The 20,739-nt window shown below is 42.9% G+C and overlaps 1 protein-coding gene and 1 non-coding gene across 4 annotated transcripts in view; both read left to right on the forward strand.

The window, feature by feature from the left end:
• The window catches only part of ARHGAP17 (Rho GTPase activating protein 17), a 181,583-nt gene that overhangs the window by 142,613 nt on the left and 18,231 nt on the right, over positions 1-20,739 (forward strand). For all 3 annotated transcript variants that reach the window (XM_089682415.1, XM_089682416.1, XM_089682414.1), the window contains exons 10-16: positions 2,604-2,731; positions 3,335-3,446; positions 5,564-5,645; positions 8,238-8,318; positions 9,022-9,135; positions 16,321-16,412; positions 19,348-19,507. In XM_089682415.1, the coding sequence (XP_089538541.1) occupies positions 2,604-2,731; positions 3,335-3,446; positions 5,564-5,645; positions 8,238-8,318; positions 9,022-9,135; positions 16,321-16,412; positions 19,348-19,507 (769 nt within the window). The remainder of the gene's footprint in view (positions 1-2,603; positions 2,732-3,334; positions 3,447-5,563; positions 5,646-8,237; positions 8,319-9,021; positions 9,136-16,320; positions 16,413-19,347; positions 19,508-20,739) is intronic.
• LOC149458282 (U6 spliceosomal RNA) lies at positions 1,271-1,377 on the forward strand. Its single transcript, XR_016313478.1, has one exon. It is a non-coding gene; the product is annotated as a U6 spliceosomal RNA (small nuclear RNA).

A 20,739-nucleotide genomic window follows, 5' to 3' on the forward strand; every position in this document is an offset into this window, starting at 1 on the left:
TTGATCTGCCTAAGAAGCCTTTCTGTGTACTCCTGGAGCCCCTCTAATTCAGACAGACACCCCGAGCTATGTCAAGGTTGCTGCCTCAAGAGCCAGTTAAAGTGCTCTGACTGGTGTGTAAGTAGAAGGTTAAGGCACTGTTAGAGCTGGTTAGTCTGGTAAGTTGAAGCCTCTATTCATAGAACGCCTGGGATTTGGGGGGGGGGGGGGTTCCCTGTTATAAAAACACTTTCAAACAAACCTTAAAGTGTCCCAGGGTCACGTGTTAGGAATTACATATCATACCTGTAATAAGAGACTCTATACTTACCTTTCTGCTGGGCCATTTGTGGCCTCTTTGCTACTGGATGCCCACTGTGGATGGTCAACCAGCCAGATGGGTCAAATACTGTACCCCACCACATGCAATGGTTCCTTCTGTAGCACCGAAGAGGTGGTGTTTCAGCAAATGAGCCACTTGTAGTGCAGCTTTACTCGAACTTTTTAGCACAGAGGAGCCCTTAAAATAGCTTTCAGGTCTCAAGGAGCCCCTGCCAATAATTACTACATCTACAGCTCCAGGTACATTAGTGTGGTAATCATTGGGAAAAATGCTTCCTACATTGGTGGTTAACGGGAGGAATGCCCTCATTACTGATCGCTAAAAGGATAATTGGTGTTAGTGTTTAGGTGGAGTTTGCTCAAGGAACCCCTAGCAACTTTTGAGAAAGGCTGGTAAAGAGCGTCTTTTATTACAAATATGTAATTCTTTACACCCCAAGTCACCCTCACCAGTGGGTAATCATAAAAAAACCAAATCTGCATTTTTTGAATTTTAATAGTAACCAAAACTTTTACTTGCAAGGAAGAAGTTAACATTTTTTGTTATTTATTTGTATTCCTTCCTTGTTATGCTGACTGTCAAGTTGTAAGGATATCCCATTTTCTGCTTGAGTTCAGTGCCGATAAAAGACACTCAAAAAATAGTCATATAGTAAAGGTTTATGAAGGAACCTTCTTTTTTTTTTTATCCAACAACCCAGACAAAGTTATCAGACCTGAGCTCCAACAAGACTCAGGTCAGCTTTAATGGGAGACACAGACAGACTTAGAGCTGACATTTTGTACCGTGATTGGGATGGAATACAAATAAATACCAGTACACACAGCTATCCCTGAGAGGAAAGGCTGCACTATTAGAACTAATTACAAGTGAACATTTAGATTCTTACAAATTCTCATTCATGACCCGTTTTCTTTAAAGTGGACCTTGCACTAGAAGCAAGATGCGGTCCTTGCTTCAGCAGGACATATACCAAAATTGGAACGATACAAAGATGACTAGCATGGCTCCTGCATAAAGATGACACGCAAATTCATGAAGCATTCCATAAAAAAGAAGCAAGATGTGCTTATAATATCTGGACCCTCTCCCCTTTTAAATATCACTAGTTCCCAGTATGTGCAAAAGGTACCTGTAAAGAAAAGGAGTTTGATTTTTTTTACTTAACTTGCCGCATTTTTTGTCTGCGGCGCTTTGGCGAAAGTGACATCGTACTTCTGCCAGCGAGATCCTGGGGAATATAGAGCAGCCTAAATCTCGCAAAAAGCTACTCTACCAGTGAACAGCCATATCCTCTAGAGCACGGGTGTCAAACTGGAGGCCCTCCAGCTGTTAGTAAACTACAAGTCCCATGAAGCATTGCAGGATTGACCGTTACAAGCATGACTCCCAAAGGTAGAGGCATGATGGGACTTGTAGTTTAGCATCAGCTGGAGGGCCGCCAGTTTGACACCCGTGTCCTAGAGAGATTTGCCTTACACTGCCTTCCATCGGCGAACTCCCTGGAAGGACAGCAATGTCATACCCAGTGATGAAGAAGACGAGGGTAAGATAAATGTCAATCTATCCTTTTTTCTTTACAAGAAAGGTTTGCACATACTAAGCTAGTGAGTAGTGACGTTTACAGGGAAATGGGGCCCCCTACTGACCCCGGGCCCTCGGGCAGTGCCTGAGTTTCCAAATGGTCAGTCCGCCCCTGCTAGTGATGTTTACAGTGAAATAGGTTCCAGACATTAGCAGACCTTGCATTTTACTGCTGATCTGACAGACCACATCAATATGTGTATAGAGGGGAGGAACTTCATGGTGCTGAATTCCAAAAAGACTTATGCAGGCCATAGACGGGCCGTTTAGCGGCCACATTTCGGCCTATAAACGAAAAATTGGTCAGCCCATTGCCGATGCTGCCACCAATGTCCATGAAAAATGTCCGGTTTTCGTGGATTTTCCAGCATGACCGATAAAAATAAATGTGAAGATCCGTGAAAAACGGCCGATAGGCTGGCCCCACTAACGGCGTGAATATCGGACGATTTTTCGTGCGGACGAAAATTCGGCCGATCTATGGCCCGCATTATACTATTGGCACAGATTAACCTATGTGGGTGGCTGTATTCCTCAGGTTGCGGCAGTGTAGGCCTTTAGCCATCTCATTCCGGACAGATTTAGGTTCAGGGCATTTCTGTCTGATTTTGACAATTCTTTTCTTTTACTCCACTCTTTGCTTTTCCACTTCTGGCTGTTAAAATGTTTCCTTATCATGTGATTCTTCTTGTTTCAGACAAGTGGACGGAGAAGCCAGCATTTGGGACGGCTTTAGAAGAACACTTGAAGCGGAGCTCACGGGAGATCGCACTTCCCATAGAAGCCTGTGTGATGATGCTGCTTGAAACGGGGATGAAGGAGGAGGTAGACAATTCCTGACATCTCATTACAGCATTCCCTTCACTGAACATCAGTCTGACAATTTGCTTGTTGCTGCATGGTAAATTGTAATTGGCAGTTTATCTGCCCGTAGACATTAGATGGTGATTGAGTCAATCCATAAAACGGTTGTTATATAAACATACCACAGTTGTTTCCGCTTTGTGTCCATGTTTATTTAGAGAGCAAACAACCCTAGAGCAAGTCTGATGGGGGAATATTACCAATAACTGGGGTAAATCTCAACCAGTAAATTATTCCCCTGATAATTGTGGGCTGGGTTGCCAGCGGGGGTCACATACTGCCTGTAGACGTGCAATAATTGCATTTGTAAGCTCATCAGTCGAACAACGATCTAAATATTTTACTGTTCAGTTGTTTCAAATATGGTGACAGTGGAAACACTACGCAAATCAGACTACGCAGATCAGACTCACTCAGAACTTATTGGCTGTCCATCAATTATTTTCCAAAGCAATAAGATAACCAACTCCTCTAGGGGTATCAAGATGTAGCTGGGTGCTAGAGTAGGACATTGGTAAGCAATAACTAAAATCTTATTAATCATCACATCTGTTTCTGTGACAGGGATTGTTCAGGATTGCGGCTGGAGCCTCCAAACTGAAGAAGCTGAAAGCAGCTCTGGACTGTTCCACCTCCCAGCTAGAGGAGTTTTATTCAGACCCACACGCTGTAGCAGGTGAGCTGGGGAATCACATTTTACAATTAATTGTGGAGACACAGCCTACCCAGCAAGCAGCCTTAATTTTTTTCCTGACTGTTGTCATTTGTACCTGACAATCAGTGACACGTGCTGTGATTTCTGCGGATTCCTGCAGTTGGACTTGACAGATGTGCACAAGTAGCTGCAGCTGCTGAGCCTGTGCAATGCAGACAAAGTGCGTCCGGCCACAGGCAAATGTAGGCGGTGCGAACAGTTATGAATAGCTGTGGCCACTGACAAGCCAGTCATTGCATTAATACAGACTCAGCGACCGCAGCTTTTCGCATACATCTGTTAATTGTTAAAACCTTCTGATGACCCTTATGAAAATACAGGCCACTATGCTCTCTGTAGGTTTGCTAAAGCATTGTCCAGATACAGTTCGGCAAGAGAAGGAGATTGCCCACTACAGACACCTCTGATAGGTTTTACAACACCCATTAGTAACAAGCTATTTCTCGGTACAGCAGATTAAAAGAAGCTTGAACTGAACAGAATGTTCAGATTTTCACCCGGTTGCAGTGTTTTGTGGAGAGGATTAATGCTTTACTAATGATTTTGCTTGGGGTCTAGAGTTTTCTTTAAAGCAAACTGGAAGTGAAATAGTCCCATGAACTGCCTCTGGCATCAGAGCAGATTTGTATTTACAATGAGCTTCCTGGGTGGAAAGTCTTGCCTTTCCTCGTTTCCTAAGCCTTTTTTTTTTTTTATTCCATATTGTTTATTAGGATCAAAAAGACAAAACAAATCAAAAATACAACATAGAGGAGATAACAAAAGGATTGCAATGATCAAGTCGGGTAGAAAGGCACACTGTTTTAGATGATACAATTTGTACGAAATTCACAATCAATAACAAGATGCGAGAATGGGATCTGCAAGGGATTACCTCCTGAATAAAGTAGAGGAAAGGCTATTCCTAATTGCGGTTTTGGGTAAGGGGCTCTTGTGAGGGCAAGGATCTCTAACTCAGGGCTTAAAATTTCAAGTCCTGAGCTACTAGCAAGGCCTTAGAGTTACTCGCCACCAACAAACACACACAAACAGAGACACCTGTACACACACACACAGACATGTACACACACACACAGACATGTACACACACACACAGAGACACGTACTCACACACACATACAGACACATGTATACACACACAGGCACGTACAGACATGCATACACACAGATACATGTACACACACAGAAATACACATGCACAAACACATGTACATACATACATAGACACATGCAGACACACACAGACACATGCACAGATACACACATGTACAGACACATGTACAATTGTACATGCATGCAGACACACACAAACACACACATGTACACGTACACACACACATACATCACCCCCCCCCCCATAAAAAGTTGCAGTACTTTGTTGTTCACTCACAGATCCAGGTACTGCACTCAAGGGGGAGGCAGAGAGCACAGCACACACTCCTTGCTTTGCTTTCACTGCACTCAGCTATTGAGCAGTCTGACGGCTACCAGTGCCAATGACAGATCTGGCCTGAGCTCTGAGCCTGGTCAGCAAGACGGCCCTGGGGGGGGGACACTCCCCCCCCCCCCCCCCCCCCCCCAACCATAATTTCCACTCGCCATTGGCGAGCAGGCGAGTGGAATTTTGAAGCCCTGCAATAACTTATCTAGGAGTAGTATACCCTGAATTCGTTGGAAGGTCAGCATGAGACAGAACCAGGTAAATCTACATAGGAGGAGATTGCGGATCTATAGTAGCCTTATATTAAGTCAAGGAGTATGTATCTTTACCAAAATATGTGTGCCTATCAAGATCATCCGAAAAAAAATCAAGAAGGCAGTCTTTTTAATTTTTTATTTTTTTCATATCCATCACTGTGATGGTGAGTCCAGGTTGCATAGTAAGAGGTGGGAAGAGATGGGAGTCAAGCTCTCTACCTGGGAACACAATATTTTAATGTCACAGGATTCAAGGATCCCAGGATGCTGAAGAGGATAATTTTACTTTAAAGCACACCCCTAGAAAAATAAAATTGTTGTATGCGTCATAACTGTATAATATTCCTTTAATGTTAAATAGCCTGTATTTTTTCCTGAAGGTGCCTTAAAGTCTTATCTGCGTGAGTTGCCAGAACCCCTGATGACCTTCAGCTTGTATGATGAATGGATTGCTGCTGGGAAGTAAGAGCAACTTGACTGATTTAACTCTGGGCCTAACAGTGGACACAATGGGGTTGATTCACTAAAACTGGAGAGTGCAAAACATGGTGCAGCTGTGCATGGTAGCCAATCAGCTTCCAACTTCAGCTTGTTCAGTTAAGCTTTGACAATAAAACCTGGAAGCTGATTGGTTTCTATGCAGAGCTGCACCAGACTTTGCACCCTCCAGTTTTAGTAAATCTACCCCAATGAAGCAAGTCTTACACTCAAATTCTATTTACTGTAGTTGGACTTTAGACATTTGCTTTCCTTTTTGTTGCTACTGTGTATCTGCTCTGCTGTAGAAGAGGTTGCTTCAAGAAAGAATTAAAAAAGTGATTTCACATTTGACCTTATTTGAACAAACTAGACAATTTTCAATGGGCAAGATCTCACCTTCAGCTCACAATGGAGCAGATGTATTCATAGTTATAAAAAGTCATTGGTATTGTCCGTAGTAGGCATCATATTTTGCTGGCGGTTAGAAAATTAAAGCAGAACTCTAAACAAAATGATCAAGATAAAAAAATAGCCCATTAAAGGATTAACAAAACAAAACCTGCTTTTTCTGCAGTATTCACCTTTTAATCCAGGGATTTCCCCACAGGACTTTTTTTTTTTTTTTGGCTATTAGATGTCCTCAGTCTGGTGGCTAGCATTATTTAAAGTGGAGCTTTACCCATAACAACTTGATAAAAAAAAATGTACTTTAGCAAAGAACATTCATTCTACGTGATTAATTATTCTACCAGAATCAGTGTTTTTGCTATAAATTGCCTCCAGCATTGTTCCTGTTTCTTGTTGCTGAAGGCTGCCATTTTGCTGAAGCCCAGAGCAGATCGGGCTCTACAAATTCAGCACAGTGCCAAAAAATAGAGCTTAACTGAGCATGTGCAGAGAAGGATACGACAGTGTATTACTGGATTTTAAACAGTATAGGCACTTATTTTTAATGTTTTACATTGCTATGCCTGCAAAAGGGGCCAGCGTGCAGTGATCTAGCAGGACATTTTCTGACCATAGTTCCACTTTAACCCACGTCCCCTGAACCCTGGTTGTCTTGGACAGTGAAAGGAAAAGCAGCACAGTGATGAGCTTGTCTCTCGGTCACTATTTGCATGCTTCTTATCGGCATATGGACTAATTAGCTCTTTGTGCTGCTTCTTCCTCTACCTCTGAAGCTCTGCTGTATATGGATTATAAAAAGTTGATATTGGGTACAATTCTGGTATTTAAACTGCTTGCATTTAAAGAATACAATTAAAGTGTTAGTAAAGCCAAACACCAACTTTTTTTTAAAAAAACCTCCCTCTCTCCTGTCTAGCTTTCCTACTCTGTATAAGAAAGATCACATGATCTGAAGCTATGGCTCTCCTTTGTGGGCATTCCCTCCTCTCCCCTGCAGCAGCTGCTCACAGATATGGGAGAGCCAAAGCTGCAGGATCATGTGACCGGTCTGGAATAGAATAAACTTGGTTAGATACACACACCTTTTTTTCTTTTTTTTCTTTTTTATTCAGGGTATGCAGTATAGTTAGGAGGAGAGAGCATTTCTTAAGAATATAAACAGCTATTAATAGTGCAGCGCTAAACTTGTAAAAAACTTATACACATATATATAAAACATGCAATATTTGTGATGCCCCTATCATGGGGTATTTCTGTGTCCACTCTCAGTGCTGTGAGAAATAATATACAGTGAAATCCACACACTATATCGGACTCTTGAATGACTCTTATGTGCTCCACACTAAGTGCAAACAAAGTAATGGCATTTAGAACCTCTCCAAATACATTCCCTCCTCTACTGCCACGTCCACCAACGTCTCCAAAAGAAAGAGATTGGAGACGTTGGTGGACGTGGCAGTAGAGGAGGGAACGTATTTGGAGAGGTTTCTAAATGCCATTACTAAAGAAAGGGTCCCACCATTACTGCTGAGGAGGATCTGACGGTCTGTGGAGGAATAATAAGGCATCATTTGGCTCATTGGTCCTGAGGGGCCTGGGCAGGAAGGTGAGGGGGCACCCCTGTCACTGTGGATTGACACCCCGTTTGTTTGCACTTAGTGTGGAGCACATAAGAATCATTCAAGAGTCCGATATAGTGTGTGGATTTCACTGTATATTATTTCTCACAGCACTGAGAGTGGACACAGAAATACCCCATGATAGGGGCATCACAAATATTGCATGATTTATATATATGTGTATACGTTTTTTACAAGTTATAGCGCTGCACTATTAATAGCTGTTTATATTACATTGTATTGTGTGCCTGGGTTGTGGCATTTCAAGTGCTAGCTGCTTAGCGATAGGGGATTTAATAGCGCAGGAGGTATATTATACATTTATCAATTTCTTAAGAATAGTTATTTAGGCTTTTCTTCCACTTTAAAGATGTATTGATTACACAGCTGCATTAGTTTGTTTCTATTGTATATGCCCAGAGTTCAGCTGTCCATATTAGTAATGTCACCAGTCCATATTCTTTTGGTCTCTCCTATATATGCCAGCACCTATGTGAGGAGTATAGAAGAATATCGCTGGCCAAACATTGTGTCTTTCTTTCTGCAGTGTACCGGACCAGAACACCAAACTTCAGAACTTGTGGGTTGTGTGCCAGAAATTACCGAAACCTAACTATGAAAACTTCAGGTAGGAATCTTTGCTGTTCTCTAGGTTCCAAGATCATAGCTCATATCTAAGAGAATAAACGTGATATAAAGTGATCATCTAGGTTTGTCTTAAAAATCTTGTGTGTTGGGGAGGCTGCTGCTTTTATGTCTTTGTGTAGCCATACAAGACCCAGGAGTTGCAGGTACTGCAGCACCATGATTTGCAGTTGTTTAGTGCCGGTTAACACTGATGCGGTGCGGGATTTGCAGCGATTCCTGTGCGTATACTGTCACTATCGCACTCCGTTCATGCAAACCACTGCGGGTATCTATGTTAACGACACCCCAAAAACTGTTTGCAAAACGCAGTGCGATTGGCTGAATAAGATGCATAGGTGTGAACACCCATGCCCTCTGATTCCAGTGCGGAGAAAAAATGCCTGCAGGATGCGGTGCTATTTGAGCCATACAAAATGAATGGCTCAAATCGCACTGCAAAGAATCACATGTGATTTGAACAAGAATGCGATTCAATTCCCATCTGAAACATGGAGTTTCCTGCACCACAGTATCTTGAACCGGGACTAAAGTACAACTCTGACCAACACTTTTGTAGTTCTTGGTACAGTATGGAAAGGTTTGAACCTGTGGCAGGTTTTTATTGCTGTCTGTATTACTATCTTGGGGGCTCATTTTAGACATCAGTTTTTTTTCTTTTCTTTTTTTTTTTTTTTACTGTTTAGGTATCTGGTGAAGTTCTTGGCCAAGCTCAGTCACTACAGCGATGTGAACAAGATGACTCCAAGCAATATAGCCATTGTGTTGGGTCCTAACTTGCTGTGGGCGAAGCATGAAGGGTGAGTACTGTGTGCCTTCAGCTCCGGGACAGATTTCCTGCTATGTAATTCCTTTTTGTGCTAAAGGTTACCTCTCAGCTTTTTACCGTTGGCACAATAGCCCATAGTTGAGAACTGGGTCAGACAGTTTGCCTTAAAAAAAAACAATTGTGTTGATTCCTGCTCCATCTAGGGCTGAAAATGAAGAACTGCATTTTAAAGGCTTGTTCAGACCAGCCCCATTGGACTGTGTTGCCCAACGCGTAAACAAGTTTTATTTTGTGCTGCATTGGTGTGCGTGGAAAAAAGTAGGACAGGTTACATTTTTAAACAGCACAGTGTTGTGATGCGCTACACTGCGTTACAAAAAGTTGAATAAAATGTAATTTTGTGACATTTCAACAAAGTAAAAATAAGGTAAACCATGGAATGTGTTGTAACAACGCATCGCACCACCCCATAATGCACATCAACAGCCGCATGTTGTACAGAGCAGGTATGAGTAGTGTGTGCGCTGTTTTGAAAGGCCCTAAAAGTGTGCTTGTAGATAAGCGCGTCTTTGTGTCTTTTTATTTTAAAAACTTTTTTTTTTTTTTCTACCCATATTAGGTGGAAATGCCCTAAAATCAATTGATACCGGACCAATGTCTACCAATTGGCATACAAACTTGTTAAAATCTCTGACTTGGCCAGGGGCGGACTGACCATTTAGCCACTCGGGCACTGTCCGTGGGCCCGGGTTCAGTAGGGAGCCCCATGAGATGCCCCTGGTACCTTTCATAGGCTTTTTTGGGTGTGGTTTGAGTGTGGGCAAGGACACAGGGGTCCCATGATTTCCTATTGCCCAGGGGCCCCATGAGTTTTCAGTCCGCCCCTGGACTTGGCTAACCCATAAGAAGCCATTATGGTATGAATATCAATTTCACCTGCTAACTATTGTGTTCAAATTCGTTCTTGCCAAAGAACAGTGCTCTTCAATTCCTACAACTGTATACAGTGCTCAGCATAAATGAGTACACCCCAACAGATTTGTCAGAAATTCTTTACTTTCCTTTCAGAATCAACATTTTCTATGGGACACTATACTACAAAACACTCCCAAAACGCGGACCATTGATTGCAAACAAGATTTTTTAATTTGCACACACAAAGTATTTTTCCTAACAAATTCATTCAAGATCATGTTGCTAAAATGAATACACCCCAATGAAAGTCTTAGGAGCAAAGCTAAATTTTAGGGCCAGTTCACACTACATGCATTTCAGTGTGCATCCAAAACGCACAAAGTAGGTTATATGGTTGTCAGTGTCATAGTTCACATCAGTGCTTGCAGTTCCAGTGCGTTCCGGATGCAGAAAAGAGTATAACAGGCTGGATTTTTCCTGCAAAGAACTGTACTGGAACGCAGTAAAACACACCGAAATGCAACAAGAACGCACATGTCCCTGTTTAAACTGAAGAAAAAGAGAGGAAAAAAATGGAACTGTAAGTCGTCAAAAATGCACCAGAACGCACCTAAAACCTCACATTCAGGAACGCATCTGGACTGCATTTCTTTAGTGTTCACCGGCCTTTAGACAACAAAATCCTAATTAATAAATAGACTCGCCTGTAGTTGAATTCTTGTTAAACAAGTGCCCAGCAAACAGTTGATTATAAAAGGGCATTACTTAAAGAAAACCCCTTCCCATTTCATGCTGTTAGCAATAGCACCACATGGAAGAGAAATGTCACAAGGCCTGGGAAAGCAAAAAAATTTCTTTACACAAAAAGGTGAAGGCTAGAAGATGAGCAAAGCTTTACTTATCAGTCAGAATACTGTGGCAAAAGCGATACAAACGTTTAACACAGATGGAACTGCAACCATCTCACAGAGACGTCCAGGCCGTTCATGGAAGTTAACACCTCAACAGGAGCGTCTTCTCATGAGAAGGGTTAAAGAAAATCACCATGAAAGTTCACTGCAGTTAGCTAAAGAAGTAGAAAGCCAAACTGGGGTGATTGTTTCCCATGGCACAATACGGTTTACACTGCAGAGGAATGGCATACATTGGTGTCATCCATGAAGGAAGCCTCTCCTAAAGCCCATGCACAAAAAAGCCTGTATAGAATTTGCCAGGGCCCATGCTGAAAAAGAAGACTACTGGGACTCTGGAGTGATGAGACCAAGATAAATGGTTTTGGAACTGATGGCTTCAAAACAGTATGGCACCGCAAAGGTGAGGAGTACAAAGAAAAATGTATGGTGCCTACAGTGAAACATGGTGGTGGCAGTGTCCTTCTGTGGGGCTGCATGAGTGCTGCTGGTGTCGAGGAGCTGCATTTCATTGATGGTATCATGAATTCACAGATGTAATTCTCTATATTGAAAGAGAAGATGCTACTATCACTCCATGGTCCTTGGTCGTTGTGTACTTTTCCAACATGACAATGATCAAAAACACACATCCAAGGCCACTGTTGGATTTCTGAAGAAGAACAGGGCGAAAGAGATTCAGTGGCCAGGTATGTCTCCTGATCTGAACCCAATCGAACACCTATGGGGAATTCTGAAGAGACAAGTTGAGCATCACTCTCCATCCAGCATCCAGGCTCTAAAAGAGGTCGTTCTTGAAGAATGGAAAAAGATCGATGTTGCTATATGTCGCCAACTTGTTCATTCCATGCCTAGAAGACTTGGTGCTGCCCTTACAAATCATGGAGGTCATACAAACACTAGATGTAGTAGTTTTTGTTTTGGGGTGGATTAATTTCTGATTTTTAAACTAATTTGAGTAAAATTGAAGATTTTGTAATCTAAGTTATATTATTAACTGTACTTTCATGTAGTGAGCCAAACAAATGTTGCATAAAACTCAGTATTGTGAAAATGTTGGAAATTGTTCTTGTGTTCATTGAGATATTGATTAAAATCTTACTTTTCAAAAGGGGTGGACTCATTTATGCTGAGCACTGTAAGTAAAAAGCAAAATTAATCGGCTCCTAATTAACAAAAAAATGTCTGAAATGCTCAATGACTCAGTTCACAAGTTTGAAATGATCTACAGTAGACTCCATGAATAGTCTATTACCTTCCTGCTGAGTTAGGTTGTACATTGTTAATCCTCTGACGTGAAAATCCTTTCTGAGGTTGTGATGCAGCCAGAGGGTCTAACCCCAGCTCTACCCCCTTTTTTCCCCCTACCATTTTCCCAGAGTCAACGAGATACCCTTCCTATTTGCCATCTTGCTTTGTTCTTTTCCCCTAATCTATCTTTGTTCTTTTGCATGGAGTGGTTGGCTCCAGACACATACACCCAACAATATTCCTAGGCCTTAAAGTAGTTCTAAAGACTTAAGGATTTTTTTTTGTACCTTTTAATGCATTCTCTTCATTAACGTTAAATACCTTCTGTGCCTCAGGATCCCCCCATAACCCCCCTTATACATGAGTTTGATCTCGATCCAGCGACATGCCCGAGAGCAGTGGCTCTCTCCTTCTTTACAGGACAGATTGATAGCAGTGGCAGCCATTGGCTCTTGCTGCTGTCAATCAAATTATGTGAGCAGGGGGGTGGGGTCGAGCCACGCTGTCTGTGTCTATAGATGCAGGCAGTGCAGCTTGGGAGCAAGCCTGCGGGAGTTTTCCTATAGGAAGAGGGTTTCTATGTGGGCACTCCCTGAAGAGGTGGAGCCAGGAGCACCAGCTTGGGGCCCCAGAAGTGGAGGATCGGGGCTCCTCTGTGCAAAACCATTGCACACAGCAGGTAAGTATGACATGATTATTTTTTTAAAAGGGAAAAAAAAAAAATCTAGTCCCTTGTAAAATAGCTCCCCAGAGCCCATGCTTACCTATTGCCACTAATGTTCCACTGGACTTTCCCCTCCATGTTATCTATAGATACTTTTATGATTCGTTGCTTGAGTCTGTGGTCAAAATTAATACTTCCTTGACGGATGTTTATCTGCATCTGATGCCAATTTTACAATTTTAGACATGTAAATTGTTGTCTACATTCCTGTATTTATCAATTCATTGTAACTTTGAAAACTTTCAATAAAAAAAAAAAGATTGAAACAGAAAAATACAAACAAGATTTTTTTAATGCATACATAAATGGCATTAATTGGTGTGTTTTTGTCTTTATATATGCCTGGAGTTCAGTTTTATAACATTTTATGTTCGCAAAGCAAAGGCAGATTTGGGAGTGAGGAAGCGTTCCTTATGAAAGGGAGTGTTGTGGCAGCAGGAGAGGAATGTATTCCGCTGTGGTTTGGGTGTCAGTTTGCTGTTTCCAGGCTTGTGGTTTTCCATCTTGCCTCGTCTACTTATGCTCCCTCTAATCTTCCGCAAGCCGCACTATTGCTGTGTGTATCAGCTTACCCACATCTGTTACCATACATATAATTTGTGTGTTCCCCTCACTGTGTAATATTTCTTTGCAAAAGATTCCCACCAACTTTTTTCATGGCTGTATGAGTTTTGTGTGTAATGTTTGCCTTGATTTGGTGGAGTGCTTCCCCAACCGCTGGTGTAATTTCATCTTTCAGTGACTTTTCAGATATTCATTACATTATGCACCTCCTCAATTACATAAAGTGCCTTGAAAAAGTATTCAAGGCACTGTAATAAAATCTTTGGTAGATTTACCCTTTGTTTTCTGACTGGCAAAAAAGGGCCCCTGTCAGTTAGAATTCTGTTTTATCTTAAAGGCTAATTGTCTGTTTTAAAGCAGCCCTTTTGACATATTTTTAATCCTACCCTCCCTTTTTTTACTTTTATTATTTCTTTTGTTTTAAAATACCGTGGCCTGGCCTTGCACTTTCTGCTTTTTCACCTAGGTGAGCATGACCAGCTGCTCCCAGCCTCTTGGGATACCACATCACACATCCCAGGAGGATTCGGGGAAAACTCCACCACACTGTGCATGCTCCTGGCAATCACCGCACTGTGCATGCTCCTGGCAATCTTCGCCGCGCTGTGCGTGCTCCTGGCAATCTTCGCCACGCTGTGCGCGCTCCTGGCAATCTTCGCCACGCTGTGCGCGCTCCTGGCAATCTTCGCCGCGCTGTGCGCGCTCCTGGCAATCTTCGCCACGCTGTGCGCGCTCCTGGCAATCTTCGCCACGCTGTGCGCGCTCCTGGCAATCTTCGCCACGCTGTGCGCGCTCCTGGCAATCTTCGCCACGCTGTGCGCGCTCCTGGCAATCTTCGCCACGCTGTGCGCGCTCCTGGCAATCTTCGCCACGCTGTGCGCGCTCCTGGCAATCTTCGCCACGCTGTGCGCGCTCCTGGCAATCTTCGCCACGCTGTGCGCGCTCCTGGCAATCTTCGCCACGCTGTGCGCGCTCCTGGCAATCTTCGCCACGCTGTGCGCGCTCCTGGCAATCTTCGCCACGCTGTGCGCGCTCCTGGCAATCTTCGCCACGCTGTGCGCGCTCCTGGCAATCTTCGCCACGCTGTGCGCGCTCCTGGCAATCTTCGCCACGCTGTGCGCGCTCCTGGCAATCTTCGCCACGCTGTGCGCGCCTCTGGCAATCCCTGCCACGCTGTGCGTGATGTCAGTGTGTGACTGTAGGCTGGAGTGCACTACAGAGGAGACTTCGGGGGACTGGTTACACTCTTGCCAGAGTGAGGAGGAAAGTAAGTATTACACCTTATTTCTATATGCCTAGACCTAATGAGCCCTTATTACACCTTATTCCTCTACGCCTTTCCTCATCTACATAACATAGCCGGGAGGTGTTCTGTACTTCGCTGAGTTAAATGAAAGCATTATTATACAATACCCACCTCCAATTATTGTGACTCCCCTACAACACAAATCAACACCCTTCCCTAAAGGTGTACCAAATTATATCAATGAAAATGTGTTTTATATAATTAATCCAAAAATTAATAAATAAAATATAACACGTGAGTTCAATTCCTAAATATATCACCCAATATTCAACTTAATCCCTCAATGTTTTCATAAAAAATATATATAGTCCACTACTATATATAAAGTCCAAAAGGATATCTAATCAATAAAAATCCACAAAAATCAATCAAAGAAAAAAAGGAGATCAATCAAGCCAATTCTTCCACCGAATCCACCTCAAAAAAAGAAAAATTCACATAGTGCATTATCTTTTTAAATAAATTTATCAGCTTCATATATAGTGAATCCGTGAAAAAAACAGTGAGAAAATGTGAAAAAACGTGATCAAACAGTGAAAATAAAGTGTGTGTACCACTCTTTAGTGCCACACCAAAAAACAATTCAAACAGGTGTTATATTTTATTTATTAATTTTTGGATTAATTATATAAAACACATTTTCATTGATATAAATGAAAGCATTGTTAAAGGCAACTTTTTTTTTTAATATACCAAACAGGTCATACTTGCCTGCTCTGTTCAATGATTTTGCTCCCACTGTTGTGTCTATGCCAGGAGGCAGAGACCTGGGAGAGCTTCTGCTCTCATGCACATTGCTGGATGGAAATCGGGTTCAGGTAAGTATAACCCCCGGTTCACATCTATGCGGCCTTGCGGGCCGCGTTTTGCACGGGCACGAGAGCCCATTCATTTGAATGGACTCCCGTACCCATGGCACGCAGGGAAAGAAGTCCCTGCACTTCTTTGGAAAACGTAGCCCGCACAGGAACCTCGGTTCAGTATGGTTGCGTTTTCCACTGCGGGGCAGCGTGCCATTAGATCTAATGGCACCCATCCTTGGGTCCGCATTTCTCTGGGTAGTGCGGCTGCATGGATTTTCGTGCGCATCCGCAGCGGCACCACCCGCACAGATGTGAACCTAGGGTTAAGGGGGCTGAGGGGAAAGCTGAACATTGAAGGTTTTTTACCTTCATTCATAAAATGCATGAAGGTAAAAAACCTTCAGCCGCTACAACCATTTTAAGTATGGCTGAGAGGTGCAGTACAAACAAATGGCCCAGAAAGTTGGAACGCTGGAATTCTTGCAGGATCCCCAGGTATTTTTCTGTACTTGCATATTTTTAAGGAGACAAAACCTGGGGAAATGTGCATATACAGTATATTGCAGAGATGTGCTGAATTACATTTTTCCCAGATAAAATAGCCTGTATGACACAGACAGAATACATTTTAAATATTTGCATAGTGCAGGCTTATTTATCGTCAGTCCAAAAGTAGAGCAAAAAGAACTATACTGCAGATGGTTAAAAATCCATTTTATTTTTTTATTTTTATTTTTTGCAGAACACTGGCAGAAATAGCAGCCGCAACTTCAGTCCATGTGGTGACAATCATTGAGCCTATCATACAACATGCAGACTGGTTTTTCCCTGAAGGTAAGGTGATAGACATCTGCTGATGTTAGGCAATGAGGCTCAGTATATAGTGTAAACAAAAAGGGCACAATCGCCTAGTGCAGTGGTGGGCAACCTTTTTTTTTTCAACTGAGCCAAATCTCGCCAAAACCACGATTGAAATTTATTTTGAGAGCCACATTTTTAAAACTGAAAATACATAGGATGGTACACTGTTTTTAGTTTCAATAGGTTTTTATAGTAATTCATCCCCCATATAGTAATTCATCCCCCATATAGTAATTCATCCCCTATAGTAATTCATCCCCCATATAGTAATTCATCCCCTATAGTAATTCATCCCCCCTATAGTAATTCATCCCCCATATTAATTCATCCCTCATATAGTAATTCATCCCCCATAGTAATTCATCCCTCATATAGTAATTCATCCCCCATAGTAATTCATCCCTCATATAGTAGTAGTAAGTAAGTAGCAAGTAGTAAGCCAAGTCCCCCCTGTGTCAATTCACTTACCTTTGCTCCGCGCGTTCCTCTCGCCGTGTTCCCGCGCCGTTCCGGTCTTCAGGGCGGACTGTGAGAGGAGCCTAGCTCCTCTCACGTTCGTCACGCTGCCCCGCCTACACACATCCTGACAGCCAATCACTGGCTATCAGGATGTGAGTGGCAGCGAGACTGGCCAATCATTGCATTTGAGCGCGCTGCCCTGGCTGTTTTTTTTTTGGATCACGCTGCAGAGTCCCTGCTGCCCAAGAGGAGGGAGGGGAGCGGGCGCCCGGCACACAAGAGCCGCATTAAAGCGTGTAAGGAGCCGCATGTGGCTCGTGAGCCGCGGCTTGCCGACCACTGGCCTAGTGCATTATCTTAAGGCGCATTATTCTAAAATCCATTAAAATTATACTCACAAGCCCAGTAGGCTGTAAGCATGAAGTGCATTCATCCACTATTCCATTACAGCAAGTAAATGGATGACAGCCAGCTAACGAGTTTCGGAGAAACTGGCCCCCTTCCTCAAAGCTTAGCTCTGAAGAAGGGTGCTAGTTTCTCTGAAATGCATCACACGGCTTTGTCATCCATTTACCTGCTAGGATGGAATAGCGGACGAATGTACTTCATTCACGCCTGTGCTTATATGCTTTCAGCCTACTGGGCTTGTGAGTATAATTTTAATGGTCTTTAGAATTAAGGGCCTTTAGATAATGCACTAGGCGTTTGCACCTTTTTGTGTTTTAGTATTGGATTTCCCTGATTCGAATAGGGCTGCACTGCCTATCCTCCATTGTGGGTTGCCTGACTTTGGTTCATGTTTGGTTTAGATGGGGGCTGTCACCATTTTTGAGTGCTACATTTTTGCTATTTCCCAGTTAATCGTGTGTTTTACACATAAATAGCTAGTCTGTAACATATTTTATCTTATCTTTTTGTAATATATCTTTTACAAAGCTGTTGGCGAAAGTTCCCTACTAAAATATCAAACAAAGTTGTAAAAATGCTGAAGTTGCGTCAATACCATTTTTTTAACCAATGAGTACTGATCTTTTCAGTGAAGTACTCGCCGATACCGAGTACCGATACCTTTGGGGTGCGATTTACAAAATGAAGGGGCACAAATCGCACTGCAAAGAATTGCATGTTATTTGAACAGGAATGAGGTGCGATACCTGTCCGAATCACATGGGGTTTCCCGCACTGCTCCTGTGTGAACAAAGGTTTGTCATAGTGTCTTTGAGCCTGAGTTCACACAGGAGTGGTGCTGCAAACCTCTTTGCATGACGAGTTCCACCACTGAATCTCGGGCTCCCGATCCGACTGCGGACATCAGCGGCTGCGGCTTAGGCTCCTCCTGCCTCTCCCATGACTTTGTTCCTCGCATCTCCAGCGGCTCTCTCACCCCAGTGTCCAGTAGTTCGAATCATCCGTGGGACCCATTCCCCCCGGTCCCGCTGTACCACATTACCGGGATCCCCCGCTGTCAGAGAATGAAAAGCCGCTTCACTGTTCCAGAGATTTGAAACCCCTGCTGCTTAATCTCCTGTCTGTATTACTTAGCCAATATGGCTTACAGGGATTCTAATTGGTCACCACCATCACATGGACAGCGCTGGCCAATCAGAAGCCTTCTAGCTCATACGGTCAGCACTGCAAAGAGAGAAGATAAAGCCGTCGGGATTTCAAATCTTTGGAGTCGTGAAGTGGCTTTCAGTGTTTGACAGTGGGGGATTGCGACAATCTGGTATAGAGGGACCGGAGGGGATGGGGAGGGGGTCCAGTGGGTGTCTTGAACCGCTGGAGGGAGGGAAAAGTGTGGAACAAAGCCATGGGAGAGGCAGGAGGAACCCAGGCCGCAGCCACTGATTGTCTACAGTCAGAACGGGAGTCGGAGCTACTCTGGTGGAACCAGTCATGCTGGCAAGTTTTGTCTCTCATTTCTGTGTGAACTCAGGCTCCAAGTCACTATGACAAACCTGGGCTCACACAGGAGCTATGCGGAAAACCGCATGTGATTTGGACAGGAATCGCACTGCATTCCTGTTCACATCGTATGCAATTCTTTGCAGTGTGATTTGAGCCCTTTAATTTTGTATGGGCACAAATCACACTGCAAAGGTAGCATTTGCATGAGTACAATTACTCAATATTGGTATCGGTGCAACCCTAATAAATACCATACACCTTATTTGCTCTGTAATTCTGGGTTCTTTTTGAATTTTTGGCTACATGAAAAGGACACTTCAAGCACACTGACTATTTAAATAATACCTAGCCATACAAAGCAGGTCTGCAGACAATAACCTTTGACCCTTCCCTTTAGGCTGGCTATTTAGGTATTCTGCCTTACAGAATCAGAACTGCTGGCACAAAATTGTTATAATTATATATTTGATATTTGCCTGATTGATCAGTTTACTGTTTACCTGTTGCCCATTGCATCATCTGTTGACTTTTTGACCTTCAGAGGTGGACTTCAATGTATCTGGCGCCTTTGTCCCAGCCACTCCAGCTTCCCACAATAACGTGTCCAGTGGAAATGATGTGTCATACGAGTTTGGTCTGTTTGACAACAAGAAGAGGCCGTTTAGCATGGCCATTGCAGAAGACCTCCTAAAAAAGGACAGGTGAGTTAAAAAGAAACAGAGTTTTTAGGCTATTGGATTTAACATGGAACCTGACTGTATATGGAAGCTGCCATTGCTGACTTAATTGTGGAGTTGCAAATTCTGGGGCAATAATGTTATTCCTTTTACTTTCAGTGAGTCATTGCATTATTTCTACTCCTTTTAAACCTAGTTCTTCATAGGCAATCTGTTATGAACATGCTTGTTGCAGGTCAATGACTCCACAAGATCAGAATACCATCCTTGAAGCCTGTACCCTCTGACATGTCATTGCCATATTAAAGCTCCACTGTCACTAGCACTGAAAGTGAGGGAATATCTAAAATTTTTAATTGTTATAAGAACAGGAGGAGAGAAGAAACCTTCCAATTTGGCCACTTGTTTTAGTCACAACTGCCTAAAGGAATTTCCTGAACTTTAGAGAAATTTCCTCTTACTTCCTCTGTGGACAGCAGGACAAGAAGTACATGGAAACTCTTCAATGGGATGCAGACAACCCAAAAAAAATAAAACATGACAGAAGTTTTTAGCTTTTCATGACTTATACAAATAGGGAAAAATTTTGACTTTAAGTATAGTTTAACCACTTGACAACTGGGCTATAGCCGAATAACAGCTACAGCGTGGTTGTCCAGTTCTGGGAGGACATCATATGATGTCCTCCCAGAACGCACCCCCCATGGCGCACACCCAGCACTGTCTGTGATCGCTGTGTCCTATGGACACTGCTGATCGCGTGTAAAAGTCCAATCACAGCGGTCTTTTACCACGTGATCAGCTGTGTCCAATGACACAGCTGGTCACAAAGTAAATGCAGTTGCCGGTTATCGTCAGCACTTTCCTCACTCTGTCACAACGTGAGGAAAGTACTGCCAATAACCTGCAAGTGTCACAGAGGACATCTGCACTGATTATCAGTGCCCTGATTATCAGTGCAGCCCCAAAAGTGCCCATCAGTGCAGCAGCATCAGTGCTTCCTCATCAATTCCCACCAGTGCCGCCTCATTAGTGCTGCTTATCAGTGCCGCCTCATCAATGCATATCAGTGTAGAGGAAAATTTACCGGTTTGCAAATTTTATAACAGAAACAAAGAAAACCTTTTTTTTTCACATTTTTGGCTCTTTTTTTTTCGTTTATAATGCAAAAAATAAAAAAAAACCCAGTGGCAATTAAATATCACCAAAAGAAAGCTCAATTTGTATGAAAAAAAGATAAAAAATTTGATATGGGT

Source organism: Staurois parvus, unplaced genomic scaffold, assembly GCF_062004578.1.
Source record: "Staurois parvus isolate SC_StPar_1 unplaced genomic scaffold, SC_StPar_1.0 ptg000289l, whole genome shotgun sequence".
Classification (NCBI taxonomy): domain Eukaryota; kingdom Metazoa; phylum Chordata; class Amphibia; order Anura; family Ranidae; genus Staurois; species Staurois parvus.